The following is a 21,483-nucleotide window of genomic DNA, read 5'->3' as shown; positions in this document are numbered from 1 at the left end:
GTGAGTTTCAGTACTAAGGTGATAGGCATGGTACCAGAATAATTCCTAAGCAAGGTACAGTTTTAGTACACTACAGTTAAGAATAAGAATCAAATAAGAATTCCCTGAAAACATGCTGGCAGCAAGTGTCTCAGCTGACTATAACCAAGCCATAATGACAAGAGGAGACAAGCAATTAGAACTGTGACACTTTATAAGACAGACATGACACGGTAACACAGAATAAAAATGTCACCGTTCGAAAGCTTCTGATAAATCACTTGCTAGGCAAAAGGAATCAACCTTTCCATACACCATAAGGATGAATCCACAGACATTTTCTTCCTGATATTTAAGCTCTCTGGAGTTGAACAGGCTGTTATAAATGTGGCCACTTACCAAAAACGAAGACAAATTCCAGCACAGTTGTCTCTTGAGTATGACAGGTATTCTCTGGTATTCTGGTTATAAAAGCTGTTTCAACCTGAAAATGTGCCCAGCGGAAGGATTCTTACCTGCAAGACATCTTGGATCTTCACCCACACATCAACCATGTCGTAGAGCTTGATATCACCGTCATACTGGCTGCAGGGAGAGGCCACTGTTTGCTGAAGGTGTCCAAGGACCACAGAGTGCGCAGCAGCCACAGCGTTGAATTTGTCAAAGAGAAGCTCTAGCAGCTCCAGCAGTAACCTGTAAACCATCAAGACACCAAGACACTCAGTTTCCAGCAGACACCATGCGCAGACTGTTAGGCAGCACATCAGAGCAGCAGGACGGAAATCAGAGCACTGTGACTTCGCAGACCCTGTTTGGTGACAGATGCTGAGCGCCAGCACGGTGCTCACCTCGCTTCAAAGCCTCTCTGGGCTTCAGGTGACTGACTTCAGCTTGTGGCAGCTCAGGTTTGGTACCTAAATACTTCTGAGAATCTTGCTTTTCACTCCCTCCTCTATACCAGAGTTCACAGAATGGTTTGGGTTGGAAGGGACCTTAAAGATCATCCAGTGCCACCCCCTGCCATGGGCAGGGACACCTCCCACTAGCCCAGGTTGCCCAAAGCCTCATCCAGCCTGGCCTTGAACCCCTCCAGGGATGGGGCATCCACAGCTTCTCTGGGCACCCTGGGCCACTGCCTCACCCCCCGCACAGGAAAACATTTCTTCCCAAGATCTCATCTCCATCTCCCCTCTTTCAGCTTAAAATAATCTCCCCTTAAACCATTACCCTTCATCCTACCACTCCACCCTCCGATCAAGAGTGCCTCTCCATCTCTCCTGTAGGCACCTTTAATGTGTTTTACTTGGGGGTACAAGAAAGACAAATGCATTAGTGGTTACACAGATGCTATATTTCAGTACCATGGTAATAGAGAACATTTTAAGTTCCCAGCCAGAGCCGCAGACAGGGAGAGAGGCTACCTGCTTTTTCTCCAGAAGAGTGTAAATTCAATTTAAAAAAAAAATGACTTAATCATGCAAACAGAATACAAGATACTTATTTTGACATATGAAATTAGTAGTATGGAACGTTTTAAACAACACGAAAGGTGGTAAACCTAAAACATCAAGCCTCATCAACTGTGCCAGCTATCAAGATTCTCTTACTATACGGTGTATCCTACAGCTATAACCTCATCTAAATGTACTACACTTGGCCTGCTCCTATGGCTTCCCTACTGCCCAACTATTGCAATTAATGTACCTCTGCAAATTCCTAAATGTTTTGTGATAAGGCAATGACCCATCATATTTTTTATTATTTGGGAAAAGAAAAATTCTGATCAAGTTCACTGGCGTTTAATGAGCAATTCAAGTACACGTGTAACCCCAACCAAATGTGAAGATAACACTTCCCAAATCCATATGTTAGGCACTTCCTAGCTCTGACAGACAGTCTCCATCACATTTAACTGCAGCAGCTTTGGAGTTAGCACACACTTTCTGTGTCTACCCATCACAAGTTGCTATCCCCGGAGCAGGACAGAAGATCTGCAGCAGAATCAGAGCTGCAGCCACTCTTTAACCACCACTCTTCACTCTTCTGTGTTAGTTAACAGTCACTGATAAGGTGTGTGTTCGTGCCTTGGCCACTTCATTTCAGAGTGCTGAATATCTGCATACATCCACTTCCCTCACCTGGTTAACTCGGCAGCTGGAGAGTTAACTGGAGTCATTAAGAAGCTGCTGCACATTTGCTGTTGTGGCTAAAACCACCTACCTCACTCAGCCTACTGCAATCCTAGACTGAACTTCTGGTCTGCAAAGGACAGAAGCTGGATATTGTTAAAAAAAAGCTTACCGTGTCTCATTCATATACTCCTATTTTACATATCTAGATACGCACAGCATTCTACAGCAATCTCTTGGGGATCTCACATGGGCCATCCACCTACCAACGATATCAACCACACAGCTCAAAAGGTTAAGCAGAAGAACACCTTGATTCAACAGAAAGGGCCACTGGGTAAGTCTGGGATGGTGTAGTGAGACACAGCAGAACAGGTGAAGTGGCCAGATGTATATTAAAATATGTGTTGTATTTTAGATGTGTTTAGGAGTCACAGCACTCATAAAAACACAGGGACATTATTACTGCTGTACCTTAAGTGACTACAGAACTAAGACACATATTTAAGCAATCCAAAAGACACTGGTGTGTATATCCATTTTCTTCATATTTAAGAACAGCAACCAATGCCTAAAGAAAAGTGTTGTTGGTACTAAGAGAGACAACTTTCCCTTTTTATAGGTCTTGGCAAATTTAAATAAGACCCTTGCAGGGGATAAACAGAAGGATACAGGACATGATGGTCAAGACAGCATGAGGAAAGACAGCTATTATCAACATTAACAGCATTACATTTTCAATACAGTCAAGTCCAGTGTGGAAGAAAAGCCGTTCTCCACCAGTGACAGACAGGCAGCTGGGGCAAGTGGCTGGTGAGCCAGAAGGCAGCTAAAAATAGAAGGAAACCTAAATGTAGAAGAACTTGGAAAGACAAAGAATTTCATGTTTGAGGAATTGACGTGCAGCATGGGTTGAAATGCCAAAGATGGTAACATTATGGGATCAAATTAATTATACACAACTGAGAAAAACTCATCAGCACAAGCTCAAGTTCTGCTAACATCCCATTACAAATAAAAACTTACTTCTCCATATCATAGAAACACAGAATGGTTTGGGTTGGAAGGGACCTTAAAGATCATCCAGTGCCACCCCCTGCCATGGGCAGGGACACCTCCCACTAGCCCAGGTTGCCCAAAGCCTCATCCAGCCTGGCCTTGAACCCCTCCAGGGATGGGGCATCCACAGCTGCTCTGGGCACCCTGGGCCACTGCCTCACCCCCCGCACAGGAAAACATTTCTTCTTAATATCTAACCTTAATCTCCTCTGTTTCAGCTTAAAACCGTTCCCCCTCATCCCACTGCTACACTCCCTGATCAAGAGTCCCCACCTCCTCGCTGCTCCAAGAAAGTACAGAACCAAACTACTGGACAGTTCGACAAATTAATTTTTATTATCGCTGGGTAAGTAAAGTACAGAACCAAACTACTGGACAGTTCAACAAATTAATTTTTATTATCACTGGGTAAGCGTGACCTCACATTATCAACTTGTTTAGGGAGCCATTACTGAAATAACATTATACCCAACAGAATTACTTGGTTTCACATTCCAGTGTCTTCCTGTTCTCATGTTGCAGACTGATAGACACGAAACCTCTCCCACTCACATTCTCCGGTGGTGCTATCGCCCCATTACATTTTCCATTCTCAACCACATCGTATTTCCACATCTCCTTGTTTTCAAATTAGCTTGCACCTCTTATCTTCATTTCCTTTTCTCTAAAAGTCTTCTAAATCTGTCAGGTCATTTTTGAAACAAGGTGACCCAAAGGAGACACAGACAGAGTCCTTGTCAGCCAGCCAACAAGACACAACAGCACAAAATCATCTGGCCTAGATTTTATGCATATGGGGTTGCAGCACCCAGTGACCTCAGCAGAACACATACAGAAAATGACAGGAGACTGGCTCAGGCAATTTGTCAAAGCAATCTCATAACCCCTTCACCAAGAAATATGGTAAATATGTTGAGAGACAGTGACACGCGCCCGGAAGCGACTCCTATTGTCCAGGCAATAACGGAGAACGAATTGATGCGGAGTGACTGCTGACACCTGAACGAGGACATTAATGACAATTCATGCATTTTAGCAGCAATGATGTCCTTTGCCTGGTCACAGTGTTGGCATGTATATAATTTCTGTATTTATTTTAAATCCTCAAGAGAAGGTAAAAAAGCCACAAGTATATTATGAACATTAATCCATTCAACAGGATTTAGCACCAAAATTGTTAATATGCCATCTCCTCCTGGAGCAGATCTTCAATGTATCCCTACCAAAATCCTGTCCCATAAATGTGGTTCTCAAGTAGCTATTTGTCTGGATTATTACGTCAATAATCTTCCATAATTCAGACGAGACCCACAGGTTTATGTAGCAGTACCCCAAGCTAAGGCAACATGACCTCTTCTATGATGCTTTGTCCTCCACAACCCAAGACACATAATTCTAAACGTGAAAGTACAAGGCATGCTCTAATGAGCTACTAATTAAGGATAAGGCAGTAATTCCTATATTTAAGCCCTTTTTCATAAACTTCTTCCAAGCACAGATATCTAAAAGCTTTAGAAAACTTACCTAGACTGTAAAAAAACAAAATAAAGTCCACTTTAATTAAAGCTGAGGTCAGCCACAACTAGGTGAGATTCAAGCCTGGATTTCAAAATTATCTACCACCAGTGACAAGGAGCTACTAACAACCTGCTACTGCCCATTATCAGGTTTTACTGTCTTTGTATCATTCACATTTCATGATGCTAAGTGCACATTAGTAAAGAGGGTTTATATTCACAGCAAAGTATCTTACAGCCAAAGATGTTCCATCTAGCGAGGAATATCCTACACAACTGCATCCATATCACATGTCTTAGGAAACTTAAGGAATCTTATATCACAAAGCCATGCAAGTCTCTCCTTTGTGACCCCTCTGGTGAAAAATATACTCCTGCTCTTACACAGAGGTATTAGCAGGGCTAGTGTCACAAAAATGAGCCTCTCTGGTTCCACACCAACTCTATTGGTTGGAGTCCAGAGGAGCCACGGAGATGGTCCGAGGCTGGAGCAGCTCCCGTGCGAGGACAGGCTGAGAGAGTTGGGGGTGTGCAGCCTGGAGAAGAGAAGGCTCCGGGGAGACCTTCCAGCACCTCCCAGTGCTGAAAGGGGGCTACAGGAGAGATGGGGGGGCTCTGGATCAGGGGGTGCAGGGACAGGACAAGGGGAACGGGTTTGAGCTGGAAGAGGGGAGATGAAGATGAGATCTTGGGAAGAAATGTTTTCCTGTGCGGGGGGTGAGGCAGTGGCCCAGGGTGCCCAGAGAAGCTGTGGATGCCCCATCCCTGGAGGGGTTCAAGGCCAGGCTGGATGAGGCTTTGGGCAACCTGGGCTGGTGGGAGGTGTCCCTGCCCATGGCAGGGGGTGGGACTGGGTGGGCTTTAAGGTCCCTTCCAACCCAAACCATCCTGGGATTCTATTCAGCTATGCCACGGAGTGCTCAAACCAAAGGACAAGGACAATGCATCCATGACAGAATGGGCCACACCTTATCAAGATTTAAATCACTGCTCACAGGACTTCCATGTGAGGAAACAGACTTCATGAAGTTCTGAGGAGCCGACCCAAGAGCCCAGTACCTGTTGGCTCTATGAAGAGAAGACCCAGGGTTGCATGGGAGACACCACCACTCTGTGGGAGCTCGTTGCTTTACAGTCATAACAAAATAAAATATAAAGCCTGATCTTCGGGAGAAATTAATGGTGTTTTTTATACACAGATGTAAAAGGTGTCCGCACAAATTGATACGGAAAAGCTTACTAGATAAAGAAGTAAAAGGCAATCAAAAATCAAAAAATAAGAAGAATGAAATCAGCATCTCTTCTGACTGAGTGGCTGTCAGACCTGCAACTTTTCTGGACATGTTCTAGAAATGACTTCTCTCTTGTACAATGAAAGGTCTCCACATAATAGTCACATGGGGTCTCAAAGGGAACTACACCGGAACCTCCACGAGGAGATGATCAGCCTCATCCTCAAATGGAGGGAAACGCCACCCTGTTCATATGGGAAAAAAAAAAGAGCCAACCTTTGAGAGCCACCAAGTAGCGACGAAGAATTGCACGTAACTTGTTCTGTGTGTACCGAACGAGCTGCCGGGAACCTGTCCAGAAGGCTCAATCTATGGCCTCGGACCCTGCCAGCCCCTCTGTCACTTTATTTGTAATTTTCTTTGCCAGAAGTGAGAATTTTTATAGATAACATTTCAAATACAGTAGCTGAATACATGAACTCAGCAATAGAGACTAAGAGGCATCCAAGCGTGACTAGTTTTAAGGTAAACTGAAAAAAATATTTTACACACTGAATCCCGAGGTCAGGTAAGAATTGTGGCTGACAGCCTAATTAATAGTTCAGCAGCTTCAGGCACTGCATCGTGCTCAAATTTGGGGTCTTACAGAGCTCTCTTGAAATAGGAGGACCCTGTTGTTCAGATTTATTTTTTTTTCTTGACAGCAGGAAAGTCGCTTAGTTTTGATTTAAAACTGTTGCTAATTTAAGGGGCGGTTTACCTTTCCACACTATAATTTATTCTTTTCAATATAAATGAATTCACCTGCTTGCTGTAAATTTCACAAGCAATTCAGGTTTAGAATCAGTTCTAATTATCTCCTCATTCAACAAGAATTCAAGACACTTTTCATAGCTCTAGAATATAAACATCTTAAAGGCTCACAAACTCCATTTAAACACATGCCAAAACCCATTAAACTTTGTTGTACCTTACTCAACCCTCAGGGCAGGTTAATGTCATTAAAATATGATCTGATCCAATGTATCAACTTCAATGGACATCAACAGCCATACAAGCTCTCAAGATTGATTCATAAAACAAGTATCAAGCATATGCTAGGCTCTCTGTTGGCATCAGAAACTAAAATTCTGCCTCCAGACCCAGCCAAAAAGCTTGCTGTAGTTTCACCAAGTTCTCAGCACTGTAACCGTACAAATTCTTCAAAACATAACTATTTCCACAGCAATTATAATGATAGGAATTTAAAAAGAAGACTTTATCGAGCTAAAGTTTTCCTTGGGAGTGATTTTCCAGTACAAATATTACATAGAATGAAGATAGACATTTTTGTTTTCATTTTTCTTTATGACCACTAATTCCCTTTGGACAGTGATCATTAAAATGTGCAGTATCACAAATTAATATTTCAGCCAGATGTGACAGCTAGCCCTTATGGAGTCTTAATTTCCCAAAGAACAGTTCTAGTGAATCCTGAAGAACAGCAAAACCATAGTTCTCAGTTGGCTTCCACACCTTGCTATTAATATAAATGGAGCTGCAAACCAATTAGAAACTTGGACAGATATTTACTGATATAATTAGTTTCATACAGGATTTCAAAGCTTTGCACCTGCATCAGCTTAATTGGACTCTAGTACACTTGAAATAAATAACTGCGCTGAATCTTCTCTTTTCAAGTGATATTACATAGGAACTTGAAAATTTCTTTGGCATCAGCACCAGCGTAAAGCCATGATTCAGTGCAACACCAGAACATAGTATTTGTTTTGGTACCAAGTGTTCTTTACACCATACATAGCAGCAACTGGAGACAGCATCACAGTTCAATCTGTTGTAAAGCCGCTTAAAATGAAAGGTTAGCTTAAAAAAAAATTAAAAATCCAGTGCTTAACATTATGCACCTCTTGCTAGTCAAATAATGCTGGCTTCTACTGTACTTCCACTCTCAAATCTGCATTTCAAACATCTGTTTAGCCAAAAGATTTTCTTCTAGGGCCAAGCACTGAAGGAAGCATCTCTCTTTCCCACACCTTCAGCTGAGAGTCAACAATGCCTCCCCTTTCTGAATACACTTCTTAAATTCTTAAGCCTTTCAGGTGCTAAAAGTACATCATTCTTTCAGCGAGACACAGGCATTTCTGAAAATTTTCCCATTTTAGATCTCTGCTACTGCAAAAACATTACTGCCATTTCTTCAAATGTCAATTAACACCTATAACACCCTTCTCCAGTCCTCTTTTTGCAGCCATCAAGTTTCAGTGGTTGAAATATCCTTACCGAGGCTGATTTTCCTGCGAAAGATTCTCCCCTCTCTGGTAACCATTGTCTGCCACCTGGGTTGTGGACCGCTTCACAATCTGCTTGAGTTCTTGTTCTAAGCGATCCTGGATGGCTTTCACCGTTTCAGGGATTTTTTTCAGCTTGGCCAGCCCTTTGATGAGTATGCCCATGAAGACGGCGCTGTTCTCCTCTGGATCCAGTTCCATATCTTCTTTAATTTCCAGAAGGCTTGTTTCTCGCACTGGAACAGATTTTAAAAGGCATAACTCAAAATTTGAACTATTAAAAACAAGACTTAGCACCATGCAGGAGCAGCACATAAATTCCTTTGCCTTCACAGAACTCCCACCACTTTGAGCAACCAAGGAATAAATAAGGAAACCAGCAACAGCCAAATTTCGGGGGAAAGGAGTGGACATTTCTGTTTGCTTGGGGGTTCCCTATCCATAAACCCAAGAGCCTGCACACTTGATTGATGGAGGAACAGAGACCATGGTGTAAGTTACCTATTAGTTAGGAAACAGGAAATCTGGTGCAACTAAAATATTCATAAATGAGAAGGTATTATATCACTACAAATGCCTTAAACATGTTTTAAAGAGCTAAAAGCCTTAAATTCCAAACCCAGATGTTTTTCTTCGCTATATTCTTCACAAGAGAAGAATTTTCATTATAAACACTATCAAGCTTAACAAACTTCTGATGAATTCGGCCAGGTTTACACTGCCAAAGTGAATGATTGTTTGATGTTATCCCGTGCTGCTTTATTACGTCTGTCAAGGAGTTGATGAAGTTACTCAAATCTTTTAGCAAAGCTTCTAGAAAGGACAAGTGAGAAGAATTAAAGAGGATATTGTGGTTACAGTCCTCCTGAAGTAACAGGGATTGCACGGGGAGAAATTCAGTTGCTAAGCGACAAGAAAGAGAAAGGCAAGAAGTACTCTGCTTGTTTTAAGTATGTTCATTAATCAACATTTCTTAATTTATAGATAACACCCAGCAACAACAAAGGGCTCTCTCTGTTAAAGACTGGATGAAACATTTAATAAATATATTCAAACACTTACGTGAACTGTCTTCACAGCAAACTCAAGCATCTTGGAAGGTCTACAGTCACAAGGATTGTTAACAGCTGGAGTGGGAGGATGTGGACAAACAGCACTGAAGTATTTGGCTGAAGCTGTGCCATACACCACACCATATCCTTGAGTAGAAATTAAAACCTAACAGCTGTTTCATCTTACTGGTACTGAACTCCGGTAAGGGCTCTTGGATGACAGGTGACTCCTGTGGTTTCTATTGCTCAACAGATCTTTACTTAAATCAAAACTTACCAAAGAAACACTGAAGAACTTCACAAGATCCACCAGAAGGATTTAAATGACATGGCAGAAATGACAAGTGGCATGTCACAAGTCACACGCAGCCCAGTAGCTGTCTAAAGCTCTGACACTCTGAACAGAACAGCACCAGCACTGCCAAAGGTAGCACAAGATCAAGAAAACAACGTCTCAAAGAGCCCGTGAGGTGCCACTTCATAGCATCACAGAATGGTTGTGGTTGGAAAGGACCATCAAGATCATTGAGTTCCAACCCCCCTGCCATGGTCAGGGACACCTCCCACCAGCCCAGGTTGCCCAAAGCCTCATCCAGCCTGGCCTTGAACCCCTCCAGGGATGGGGCATCCACAGCTTCTGGGGGCAGCCTGTTCCAGACCCTCCTGCATTTCAACCTAGAGCACCGGAACCCTGCCAGGTAAGAGCGAGGTGAGAATGGATCCTGTGATCACACATCACAACGGAGAATGACATCAGGGTTTAGGTACTCAACATCTGGGAGATCCAATAGTGCTTTTTTCTTCTCTCACAGTCACTTTTTTTCAATTAAAATCTGTTAAACTTGTAATTTGGGCAAGCTATGGGGCAAGCGCCTAGAAACACCCAGAATGCATTAAATAACAAAAGAAATGCGCAAACATAACTTAGGAGATACTTCAAACACACATAAGCAATAATATCAATTAGAAGTCAAGAACTGGATGCACACATATGTCTGCTCAAAGCTCTCATCTATCACACACCTTTCAACCCACGAGGCTGCAAAGCACTTTGTCCGCTGCGTACACGGTCTACCCACTCTGTTCATGCTAGCTGGTATTCTCCAAAAAAAACACAGCATGCCAGGCACACCCACAAAAAAAATGAGCTCTTTGGAAGAAGAGCTGCAGAAAAGACAACACTGGAAATGCTAGAGGAAGAAAGGTTTTAGCTTATTATTTAAAAAAAAAAAAATCAAGTATCTTGTTGCTCTGAATTTAATGCAAAGATCTCACAGCCTAAACAACCTTGTGGAGGACAAGTCCCTGTCATGACACTGCAGCCCCTTTGTAAGCAGGCTGTAAATTATTCTCACTATCACACAGCGAAAACCCAAGAGGGAGGAAATATTGCTGTAACCAAACATGAGGACAGCATTTAAGGGGACTAAAGGCAGCAATCGTGCTGAGAGCTCTGTCAGCGTCTTCCATTTTCAAAGGAGCAAACCAATTTTGAACACCCTCAAATAGTCAGGACACTGATTTACATCTCTTACAAACAACAGCAAAGCAAATAGTTCAATCTCGAGTAGCAACACATGGGTCCATCAGTTTTGTTAGATCTGATCTTTTGATAAAACAGAAGGGACCATGTTTCCTGCACGTCGTGCCTATTAAGCAGATATCCTGGGTAGCTTTGGGGGCCCATTTCTCTGTAAGATCTGACAAGGTCCCACCCCAGGTAACTGAAGACGTTATTCTCCTGCATCTTCCCCACTTCAAACATCCTCTTCTGCTATTTAATGTCATCAAGGGGTTATTTGACCACAAAGCTTTGGCCCAGGAATGAGCCCCACCTCTCCCCTACCTCTTCAAAAAAGGCATCAAAGCAGACGGGCACTTATAAAGAAGTTCACCTTTTAAATTGCTATCCCACACAGAGGAGCTCCACGGGTGGAGGAAGATGTCCCTACAGATCAGCTCTCAGATGTGAAAGCTTCGCCTCTATTTACTCTTAAATGGAAAATATAACTTTGTTATTCATTTATATTAAGACAAAAGCCCAACTCTCAGAACTTACTACATTCACCAGTTCCTACCTGAAATGCATCACACGTCCCTTTAAAGAAGAAAGATCATCGGCCACACCATAAGCACTTGTTTCATGTAGAGATGCCATGAAAAATTCATTTATCCTATGGATGGCTGCAATCATTATTTCCACAAATGGTTTTAAATTGTGGGCCTGCTACTTAGATTTGATTTGATTGACCTCTTCACCTTTGTGATGCATCAAAAAGGAGATAAGGAAAAAATTCCTATTTTAATTAAAAACAGTTTCACTATATTAAAAATAACACAGGTAGAAAACACCAAAGAACATCTTCATAGGATTTCTCAGTAATACCAAGAAGTAAATTTCCCCACCCTCCGAGTATAACAAGTGAAATGCAATGTCAAATAACAAATATTTTAAATTTTAATCTATTACAGTTGCCCTTCTCCAACATAATGAAGCCTTAGAACTTCAATTTGCAGTTTTATGCTAAAAAACCAGCTTCATACTGCTTTGCTGTCCCATCCCAGCTATAAACTCTTGCCCATAGCGTTATGCAAACCAAAAGAAACACCAGACTCCATGAAGCCTGGTCAAGGCTTTTCCAGATCCATTTGACACATAACTTGAAATGTTTTTAGCTAAAGTGACCTCTTTGGAAACCTGAATTTCAGTATCACTTAATGATTTCAAGTGGTTTTCATGGTTTAACGCCATTCAAAGATGACACCAAGTCACAGAATGGTCGGCTCACACCTGGTCCAGCCTCCCTGCTCAAGCAGGGCCACCCAGAGCCGGTTCCCCAGGATTGTGTCCTCATGGCTTTAGAGTATCTCCAAGGATGGAGATGCCACAACCTCCCCAAGCAACCTGTGCCACTGCTTGATCACTCTCACAGTAAAAACCCAAAATGTTTTCTCATGTTCGGGGAGAATCTCCTGCCTTTCAGTTTGTGCCCATTGCGTCTGGTCCTGGGCACCACCCTATCCTCTTTGCACCCTCCCTTCAGGTATCATCAATAAGATCCCCTCGAACCTTCTCTTCTCCAGGTTGAGCAGTCCCAGCTCTCTCAGCCTTTCCTCACAGGAGAGATGCTCCAGTCCCTTCATCACCTTCCTGCCCCTTCACTGGAGTCTCTCCAGTATGTCCATCTCTCTCTTACACAGGACCCAGAACTCCAGGTCTGGCCTCCCCCGTGCTGAGCAGAGGGGAAGGACCCCCCTCCCTCCATCTCCTGGCAATTCTTGGTCTAACGCAGCCCAAGAGACCTTCTTTGCATCAAGGGCACTGTGCTGGCTGCTCATGTTCAGCTTGGTGTCCACCAGGACCCCAGGTCCTTTTCTGCCAAGCTGCTTTCCAGCTTGGTGATCCCCAGCATGTCCCAGTGCCTGGGGCTGTTCTTCTCCACAGGCAGGACTTTGCAATTCCTCTCGTTGAACGTCATGAGGTTCCTGTCAGCCCATTTCTCCAGCCTGTCCAGGTCTCTCCAGATGACAGCATGACCCTCTGGCATATCAGCCGCTCCTCTCGGTTTGGTGTCACCTGCAAACTTGCTGAGGGTACACTCTGCCCCATCACCCAGATTAAGATGTTGAACAAGACTGAAGCCTGCAGGACACCCAGGTGTACCCTGGGGTACACTGCTAGTTTCTGGCCTCCAACTAGACTTTGTGCCACTGACCACCACCCTCAGTACCCGGCCATTCAGACAGTTTTCAATCCACCTCACTTTCTGCTCATCCAGCCTGTACATCAACCGTTTCTTGATTGGGATCTTCTGGAAGACAATGCCAAAGGGTTTACTGAAGAGCAGGTAGACGATAACCTCTCCTCTCTTCATCTGCTCGACTACTCATTTCTTCGCAGAAGTTTATCAATTTGAACAAGCGTGAACTCCCCTGGTTGAAGCCATGCTGACTACTCCTGATGATTTTCTTCTTCTAATGATCTCTGAAAACTGCTTATGAAGCAGAACATTTAAATATGGTTTCTCAAAAGCCTCCCAAGACAACAGCCTGACGGAGTGGTGATTTTGCCACATTCTCTAATGAAATACGCAGCCATTTTCAGAAATTTTCATCACTGAAGCAGTGCATCTGAAAATGCACAACTGTCTTCAGGCAGTCAAAAAATCTACACTCAGTTTAAATGACGAGAAAGTTGAATCATGTGTATCACTGGTTCATCACCTCCATAGTCACAAAGGTGGAAACTTCCCTGACGGCTCCCTGCTTTGACGATGCCCTATAAAAACATCCACTCCAATTGATGATACCATCATTTGTACGGTTCTGCCATTTCACAAGAAAATCTGAGGCAGGAAGCATTTCAATAGCTCCGATCTGATCCCCAGAAAAGACCATGTTGATAACTCATTTAAGCAAAGCAGCTAAAGAAGAGACTCTTGGGTCTTGTTTTTCATTCCAATGAATGGTCAAAATTTGCTGCTACTCATTACAGAAGACTTCATTAGCTGTGTGCTTTTATGGGCAACTAGTAAAATTTAATGTACTATTTTCCATTATTTATGTCCTTTCCGGTTATATCCTTTCTTCCTTCAGTCCTTCTACAGCAAAGGATGCAAGCTCATTGTGCCCCAAAGGCGTAATTTAAGACTCAAAGTAACACCACCTTCTAATTTCTGGTGCTGAATCCTTATTCTGACCCATGCGGATGAGCAACAAATGGACTGTCACTTTAGGAATGGGTCCTTTAAAGATTTTGGTCATTTTCTGCTCTGCCTTACTGCCAAGCCCAGAAGAAAATGGATCTCAGAGATCAATAACCTCAAAGCCTCATGGCAAATCTTTTCTTTCCAAAACTGTTGTTCACACAGTTACATCTACAGTTTTAAGGATGTTAGTCTTTCAAAAACAGAGGCATTTTAATTTAACACGGCCACTCTTTCAAATCCATGGCAACAACATTTGGAAAAAACTGTACAAAGCAACTCTGTAAGCCACGTTCAAAATCCTCCTAATACAAACAAGTATGAAAACTAAGTCTTCAAATAAAAAAAAAAGTGCACGGTAGTCAAGCATCTCACGTTGGGACCACACACAGGAACAACTAATGAAATTATACAAGAAGAGTGACTACACGTTACTCTTCTGGCTTTTATTACATGGACCTAAAATATCAATTTTCCCTTTCCTTCCCCAGACTCACACAGAGATGACACACATCAGTGCTCAGCGTCAAGTCAGAACACAAACCATTAGTGAGGATCAGCGAGAGAAATCATGGTCCTACAAAAACACACACACAAAGTTACTTCACAGGCTTTTGTGTTTTTTGTGTAGTTGCAAACTCTCCTTGAAGTGCAGAAACAGACTTCCTCTTGCACATTCTAGGCACAAAAATTTACCCTGAGATAAGAGCAGACTGTGCTTTTTGTGCAGCACTGAGATGACAGCAGGAGAGAATCAGCCTCCCCGCTGGATTCCCACCGCCTTCCGATCAAGTCCTCAGTTGGATTTGTGCAAATGCAAACCAGCCCAAACAGGAAAACTCTGGTCCAGTGAGGGAATCATTTAATTTTTAGTACAAAGGAAAGAGAAAAAAACCCACCCAGGTGGTCACATCGTCAGGTGAGGTTAATAGCAGACAAAATATCTTTGAGATATTTGTTGAGCATGTTTGAAGTGGAAGCAACCGTGACAAGAAATAGAGAATGCCACAACGGCTTTTTTAGAGCCACATTTAAAATTGGACCTTAAAACTCTGGCACCCGCAGGTATTTTGCGGAGCCAAGTTCACAGGTCTCCACCTCCACACAAGTACTTGCATTCTTGAAGAAACAGAGCCAGGAGCAGTAACTAGACTCGACCTTAGAAGCCACCACACTGCTTGGATCTAGAAGCTGCATTTTTCTCTTCGAGCTCAGATGTATGGGTCACTGAAGTACGTTATCTGTTCAGCATAAAATGTATATATATGCCATCACTAACAATATTAATTGTCACCACCTCAGCTCACCTTCTGGCAGATTTCTAAAAAGTTTTCTCAGGAATGTTTCAGGAAAGGGCGCTCTTGGGTTCGCTATGTGCTGGGTGAACGTGTTCTATAGTTCCAGGAAGAGCCTGGCAACGCAGGAACCTTCATAAATACTCTTCAGAGTACAGAAGGTTCAAGCAGAGAAATATAATTTAAAAGTGAATTTATTTCTCTGAACTGGCATGAAGGGAAAACGTTACTGGTGAACTGCTGTATCTCCAATCCTCAGGTGAACGTTACTGAAGGTTTTGTTTATTTTAAGTGCAGCAGGAACAGCTTTAATTTCCTTATAAAGATTCTACAGCACAAGGTAACATCTCCTTTGGGAAGCGAATGCAGAAAGGAGTCAGATTTTGGCACCTTTGCTGAGATGGGCTGAATGAGTCAGTGCTTTATAATGACATGCATTAATATGCACAGCCACTTAGTTTCATCAATAAAAAGCCAAAAAACTTAAATGACTTAAGGCAGAAACAGCTTTTGTTATGCATACACATAAGTTTTAAATTCTCTATAGTTCTGCAGTGCTGGAAAAGGCCACTTTTAAATAAAATTACATGGAAAAAATATACATAAGTACATTGTGCACTTGAAACAAAACCATATGCATACTTTATGCTGATCAAATGTTTTCTATTATAATCTAGATCTTTCCCAGTCTGAGGGACGCTTGCCCAGCACTTCACTGACTGGTACAGAGTGTAACAAGGAGCCAGGCAGGCATTTTCTGGTGCATTGGGCGTGAAATGCAAGAACAGATCTGCAAAAATGAGAATTTTTAGGCAGATTCTCAACTGACCTATACTGATTTATCATGGAATCATAGAGTTGTTAGGTTTGGAAAGGACCTTAAAGATCATCGAGTTCCAACCCCCCTGCCATGGGCAGGGACAACTGGAGTTTAGGATGAAGCCATCAGAGCCTTTGTTTTCAGGCATTTGGAGTCAAAGAAGTGATGGCTTATGTTCACAAAGCACCCAGATCTTACAGGCTGCTCCTATGGTTCTTACCTGCTGCTCATACCCTGGAGCCTTCATTCAAACACAGTATGAAAAACCTGTTTATCAGGCACGTTAAGACAAGTGATTTTAAACACCATCAACATTTCATCAAGCAAATAAAAATAGAACTTAATGATTTTTAGAAGCCTCAAATGAATCAGAAAACACTTAGCTAGCTACACTCTAAGAATGCTAGTACCACTTCATGTTCTGCTATCCCAAGTGATTAATATCACATCTTCTTCTCTTCTTACACATTGAAACATTGCCCAGGTTACTGCGGGGGGAACCACTAAAAAAAAAAGAGGCAACAATCTTTTTTTTTATTTAAAAAACAGTCTCACTACTTGTGTAAGAACTGTCTGAATGGCACACGTAAGCAAATCCCAAGCCTCCCTATTCTCACTGGAGCTAGTACACAAAGGTCCCACGTCCTATTCCAAATACAAGATGGTTGAAGACTCTTGGCCTCAACTCTGCCAAAAACAAATGGAATCAAACTAAACATCTTGCACTTTGTTCCTTCCTTATTGAAGTGGCATCCTTCACATGTTGGTTTACCTTCTTATCTCATATAATGCGCATCACTCAGGCTTTGCAGAAGTCATCTTAGGGAAGTTTATAGACATCCCAGTCAGATGGATAACCCAGGCTTACTTTTAATTCATTTTGGAGAAGGTTTATCCAAATCTGGAATTCAGATTTGGTTCCAAGTGCAGCAAGGTAAGCAGTTACGTTACCTCAAAACCAAAGTTGGTTATTTTTGGTTCTGCTCCTCAGAAGACTTCTGTAACCAACAACTGTGAGTCTATGGACAGGATGACAATGTTGATTCCTAGATAACCTTGTTATCATACAAAGTCAATCATGCTGGGCAAGGCTGTCACGAATGATCAGTCAGTTCAGTACAAGAATATATACTGAAAATTGATACACAGGGATATTCCCCTCCGAAGGTGTGATGGGAGATCCCCACCAGCTCCATAACTTCAGATTTTTTTTTCTTACTATATAGAGAACTAATAGTTTAGGTTGAAAATAATGGCAGACACTATACAGCTAACTCACTGAAGAGGAATTAGGTTACCATCTACAGTGGTGAGACTGGGATTCAGTTTTCTGTTATTTATTTCCTCCTTTAGCAAGAAAATGAACTTCTCACTGATCACACACATAGAACAGGAGTTCACAGTAATTTTTGCCTGAATTTTCACATGGCTCTTCTCTTCCAGGTTTCCATGACAAAGCTGCAGAGTTTCCAGCTCTGGAAGTTTACACTGGCATGTCACCGGTGACTCCTCACAAACCTCCACCATGCAGAAATACAGCCTCAGGCTCTGAGACGAGCCAACCCTACAGGAGCAGGGCTGAATAATCAAAACTCCTACAAGAGCAAAATAAAAGAATGAACAAACAGAAGAGTCTAGGAGGCAAGCATGCCAAGAAAAACCAGAAACAAGCACACAAAAATAAGGACAAAAGAATTAATAAGGGTGAGAAGGAAAGATTCTCTACATTTGAGGAATGCTGAAACAGTCAAGATTTGAAAGGAAGGCAGGGAGAGATGTAGGTCACTTCTGTATTACCCATTTTACTCATTTGTACAACAGGACAACCCCTTAATCTACTGAAACAATACAAGGATTAATTCCCCATCTGTGCAGCACTTTCAAAGCCTCATAAAAAAGTCAAATGGAACAGAGTGTTTTGCTCAGTGTTCATTGCCAGATTACTCCTGTGTATAGACAAACCTTTACTCAAAGTTACAAGCTTCCCACAAGGAAAACCTTTGAACTTTTGGCTCCAACACAGCAAAAAAACTTCTGCAATATCTACATATACCTGCCTGTCTACTCTAAATAATGTAGGAGACCTCTATGCAAACTGAACTGACTGCAGATCTCCCTTCTGCCCAAGATATCAAGAACACAATCAAGATCAGAGCAGGCACAGAAACTAAGTGTATTTAATTGAAGTTGATGAGGAGGGTGAGGAGGGAGGAAGGATGACTTGCCAAGAGAAAAAGGCAGCTATGGGCAAGTTCTGCCCCTGAACATACCACTCACTCATTTCATGACATCGCATAAATCACTTTAACTTTTTGTCTCAGGAGCTCCCATCAGCAGCAATCCACGAAGAGGGGATGATATGCCTACTAACTACTCTTGCAAAACCAGCTGAAGATCATAGAATCACAGAATGCTTTGGGTTGGAAGGGACCTTAAAGATCATCTAGTTTCAACCCCCCTGCCATGGGTAGGGACACCTCCCACTAGCCCAGGCTGCTCAAAGCCTCATTCCAGCCTGGCCTTGAACACTTCCTACAAATTAATTCTGGGAGGAATGCATATGAATTAAATACTCACTGCTGGAGCTTCCAGGAGTATTGAACTGGGAAGTTTCAAGGAACTTTCGAGGTGTAGACAAGTTAGTAACATCCATAAGAGGCACAGGAGAAGTATCTTTCACAAGTGAGCTGTGTGAGGAACAAGAATTAAAAAGCAGTTTATTATTATTTACAGTCTTAGTTCACAACAAATAATCCATTTCTTTCCAAAATTTGTAAGCCTAAGCAATATACATAACACACAGTTTTGATACAAGAGGTTTACAAAACCTGACTTAAAGCACAAGTCCGCAGCTGAATACAATGCATGTGCATATACACACATTAGAGTGAAAAGGGAAAAAGCCAAAAAAGCAATAAGGGAACATAGTCACCTCAAAGACAAACTTTGCTATCCTAAGGCCCCTCTGAATTTAACAGCACTCCAGACTTGTCTGACTGGTCGCAGCAACACAATCAGGGCACAGGCACATTGGAGCTTGCCACAGCATTCACCTCCAGCACAACCAACTACTGCTAGTATGATGATAAATTAAGATCTTTCTGGAAAACCACATACTGATGAGAAGAGATGCTCCCATTTCCACTGTTTGTCACCTACTAAACCCTTCAAGCCTTTCTAGCTCGCACTAGAAACCTCCACCTTTCTTCCTCCTTCTGTGCATACCTACATGCATCTCCAAATTAAGCTTCCTACTCTGAAAAGAAAAACTTATTTGGTTATTTTCATAATATAATTTACACAGTATTTTTTGCCAAAAATGTGTCACGCTACCCCAGCTGCATAATGAAAGGTATGAAGCTGGACGCAGCATGGGAATTCAGACAAGAAAACATTTTTAAGAGAAAAAAAACTGGAGAAGGCTCCTTTAGTGGAGTTCAGAAACTTGCAAAAACAAGGGCTAAGCTTACTATCCTGCTCAAGAACCACTTATAGTCCCTATACACCTACAATACCATACTTACAGGGATTAGCTATCCATTCCAGCTTCGCATTGTTAGATGGAAGACACTTAAAACCAGTATAACAAATAACAATAACCATCATTGCACCCTGGTCAACAGCCAGTCTGGGGCAGCACAGTAAAACAAAGCAACAAGAGCATCCTTGATGCAAGAGTTCATATTATCAAACATCAATGATGTGCAATAGGGAATGTGGAAAAAGACAGAAAAAAAGGATCCCTGCAGCAGCCGTACAGAACTGCAGTTAATTAGCAGTTGTGTAGTCTGGGTACACCAAAGCTTTGTGTCTATTTTTAATTAACAAGATGAGTAAGGAAGAAACTGAGGACTTGCTAGCAACCCTCCTTCCGAGAAATTTCAACTTCAATCAATCCTTTATTTCATAAATCCATTTAATGTAACTTACCCTCTCTCTCCTCTTATTTTTGGTAAGCATTTTTTTATTCCTTCTCATAATAAAATGCTAATTTATCTTTTCTCTGCATCTTTATCCTATGCTGGCTCCCCTCTTGCTCCTCACCCTCTTTTCTTACCTCTCCTACTCTACAAAAGTTGTCTTCCAATACCACATCTCTCCTCTCTGGCCACTATCTTTCTTCCTTCCCTCCTAACAATGCTATTGCCCTCAAACTCAGAATTCAAAAAAATCAGGAAAAAATAGCCAGTGACCTATACTTACGCTGAACTTCCACTATCAGTGGCACCAACCAGGTAAGAAGTTTCAACATCTTTAAACAGAAACCTTAGAAAGAGAACAAAGCCAAGACACTGCTCAGGTACTTCAGTATTGTGGCCTCCAGCTAGTAACCTTATGGTTAGCTGAAAGTATTTTAAACCTCGGACATTTGCTAGAAAAGACAAGCAACTTTTCCCTGTGCTCTTCCCTCTTTGCCTGACCCGAGCCTCGTGATCATGACATTTGTAGAAAGGTATATGCAGCAGAAAAGGGAAAGAATGCTAAGAGGAATTGACCTCATCACAATTCTGTGTGAAGCAGCAAAAACCCAACAGAATCACTAAGCAAAAGTGAAAGAACAAGAACAGACTGTTCACAGGCTTGAAGGTGCATCAACATATTTGGAGTTCTTGTGCTCTCCGCAGCCACGAACATGAGAAATTCACTTGCCAAAAAAATGAAAGTTCGAGGTGTAAGTCCATGGCATTCTCCCAAGAAAGATTCTACTTGTGAAAGGGAAAATGTTGTCCTCTTCCCTACCAAACCTGTTGCCCTCAGTTAGCATGACACCAAACCCACCTTATTCTTCCTTTCTCCCTGCTGCGTTGTCCTACTCGGTTAGTAGATTTGATGTAGAGATGACGGTGTAATTCGTCTATCAAGACTAAGTGCATGTTCATCTTCTTACTGTGGAGCTCCAGTCTCAGATCACTCAATCCCTCCACTTGAAGAAGGGGACCCTCCAAGGAGTCCACTGCTGACACCTGGAAGGAGAACACATGACAATTTTTAAAGGTCAATTCATTCATCTCTTAGGACTTTTTGATTAGGAAAGTTCTGAATATCATGATGTTTCCATCCATAAAACCTTTTAAAGCAGGAAAAGTTTAAGTAGTATTTCTTTACTTCTAAACCTAAAAGAAAAATTCAATCTATAAAAAGGGTCCAATATCTGAACAACTCCGATTTAATGAGCAGTCTTCAAATATTTTGAACATATGTATAAAAACTAGTTAGTTAAAACACAGCTCGTTAAATAAAAATCCAAGCACAGTTTATCACCAAATAAGACAATTATCAAGTAGAAAAGTCTTAGAAAAAAGATACTGACAGTGATGTTTGATTGTCTTTATGCATTACAGAAACAGCAACAAAGCATCACTCCCAATTCCACAAACCAGGAGAAAAAAGCTTAAATTTTATTTG

The 21,483-nt window shown here is 42.0% G+C and overlaps 1 protein-coding gene across 1 annotated transcript; it reads right to left on the bottom strand.

Moving 5' to 3' along the window:
* Nucleotides 1–494: 494 nt before the first annotated feature.
* Nucleotides 495–21,041, bottom strand: EXOC4 (exocyst complex component 4; the record flags this gene model as incomplete). Its single annotated transcript, XM_010075156.1, has 4 exons — nucleotides 495–672; nucleotides 8,197–8,440; nucleotides 18,655–18,764; nucleotides 20,857–21,041. Coding segments are annotated over 4 exons (717 nt in total), but the record flags the coding sequence as incomplete, so codon positions are not given.
* Between the last annotated feature and the right edge of the window lie 442 nt (nucleotides 21,042–21,483).

This window comes from Pterocles gutturalis, unplaced genomic scaffold (assembly GCF_000699245.1).
Source record: "Pterocles gutturalis isolate BGI_N339 unplaced genomic scaffold, ASM69924v1 scaffold7187, whole genome shotgun sequence".
Taxonomy (NCBI): domain Eukaryota; kingdom Metazoa; phylum Chordata; class Aves; order Pterocliformes; family Pteroclidae; genus Pterocles; species Pterocles gutturalis.
This window is presented reverse-complemented; position numbering and strand designations above follow the sequence as displayed.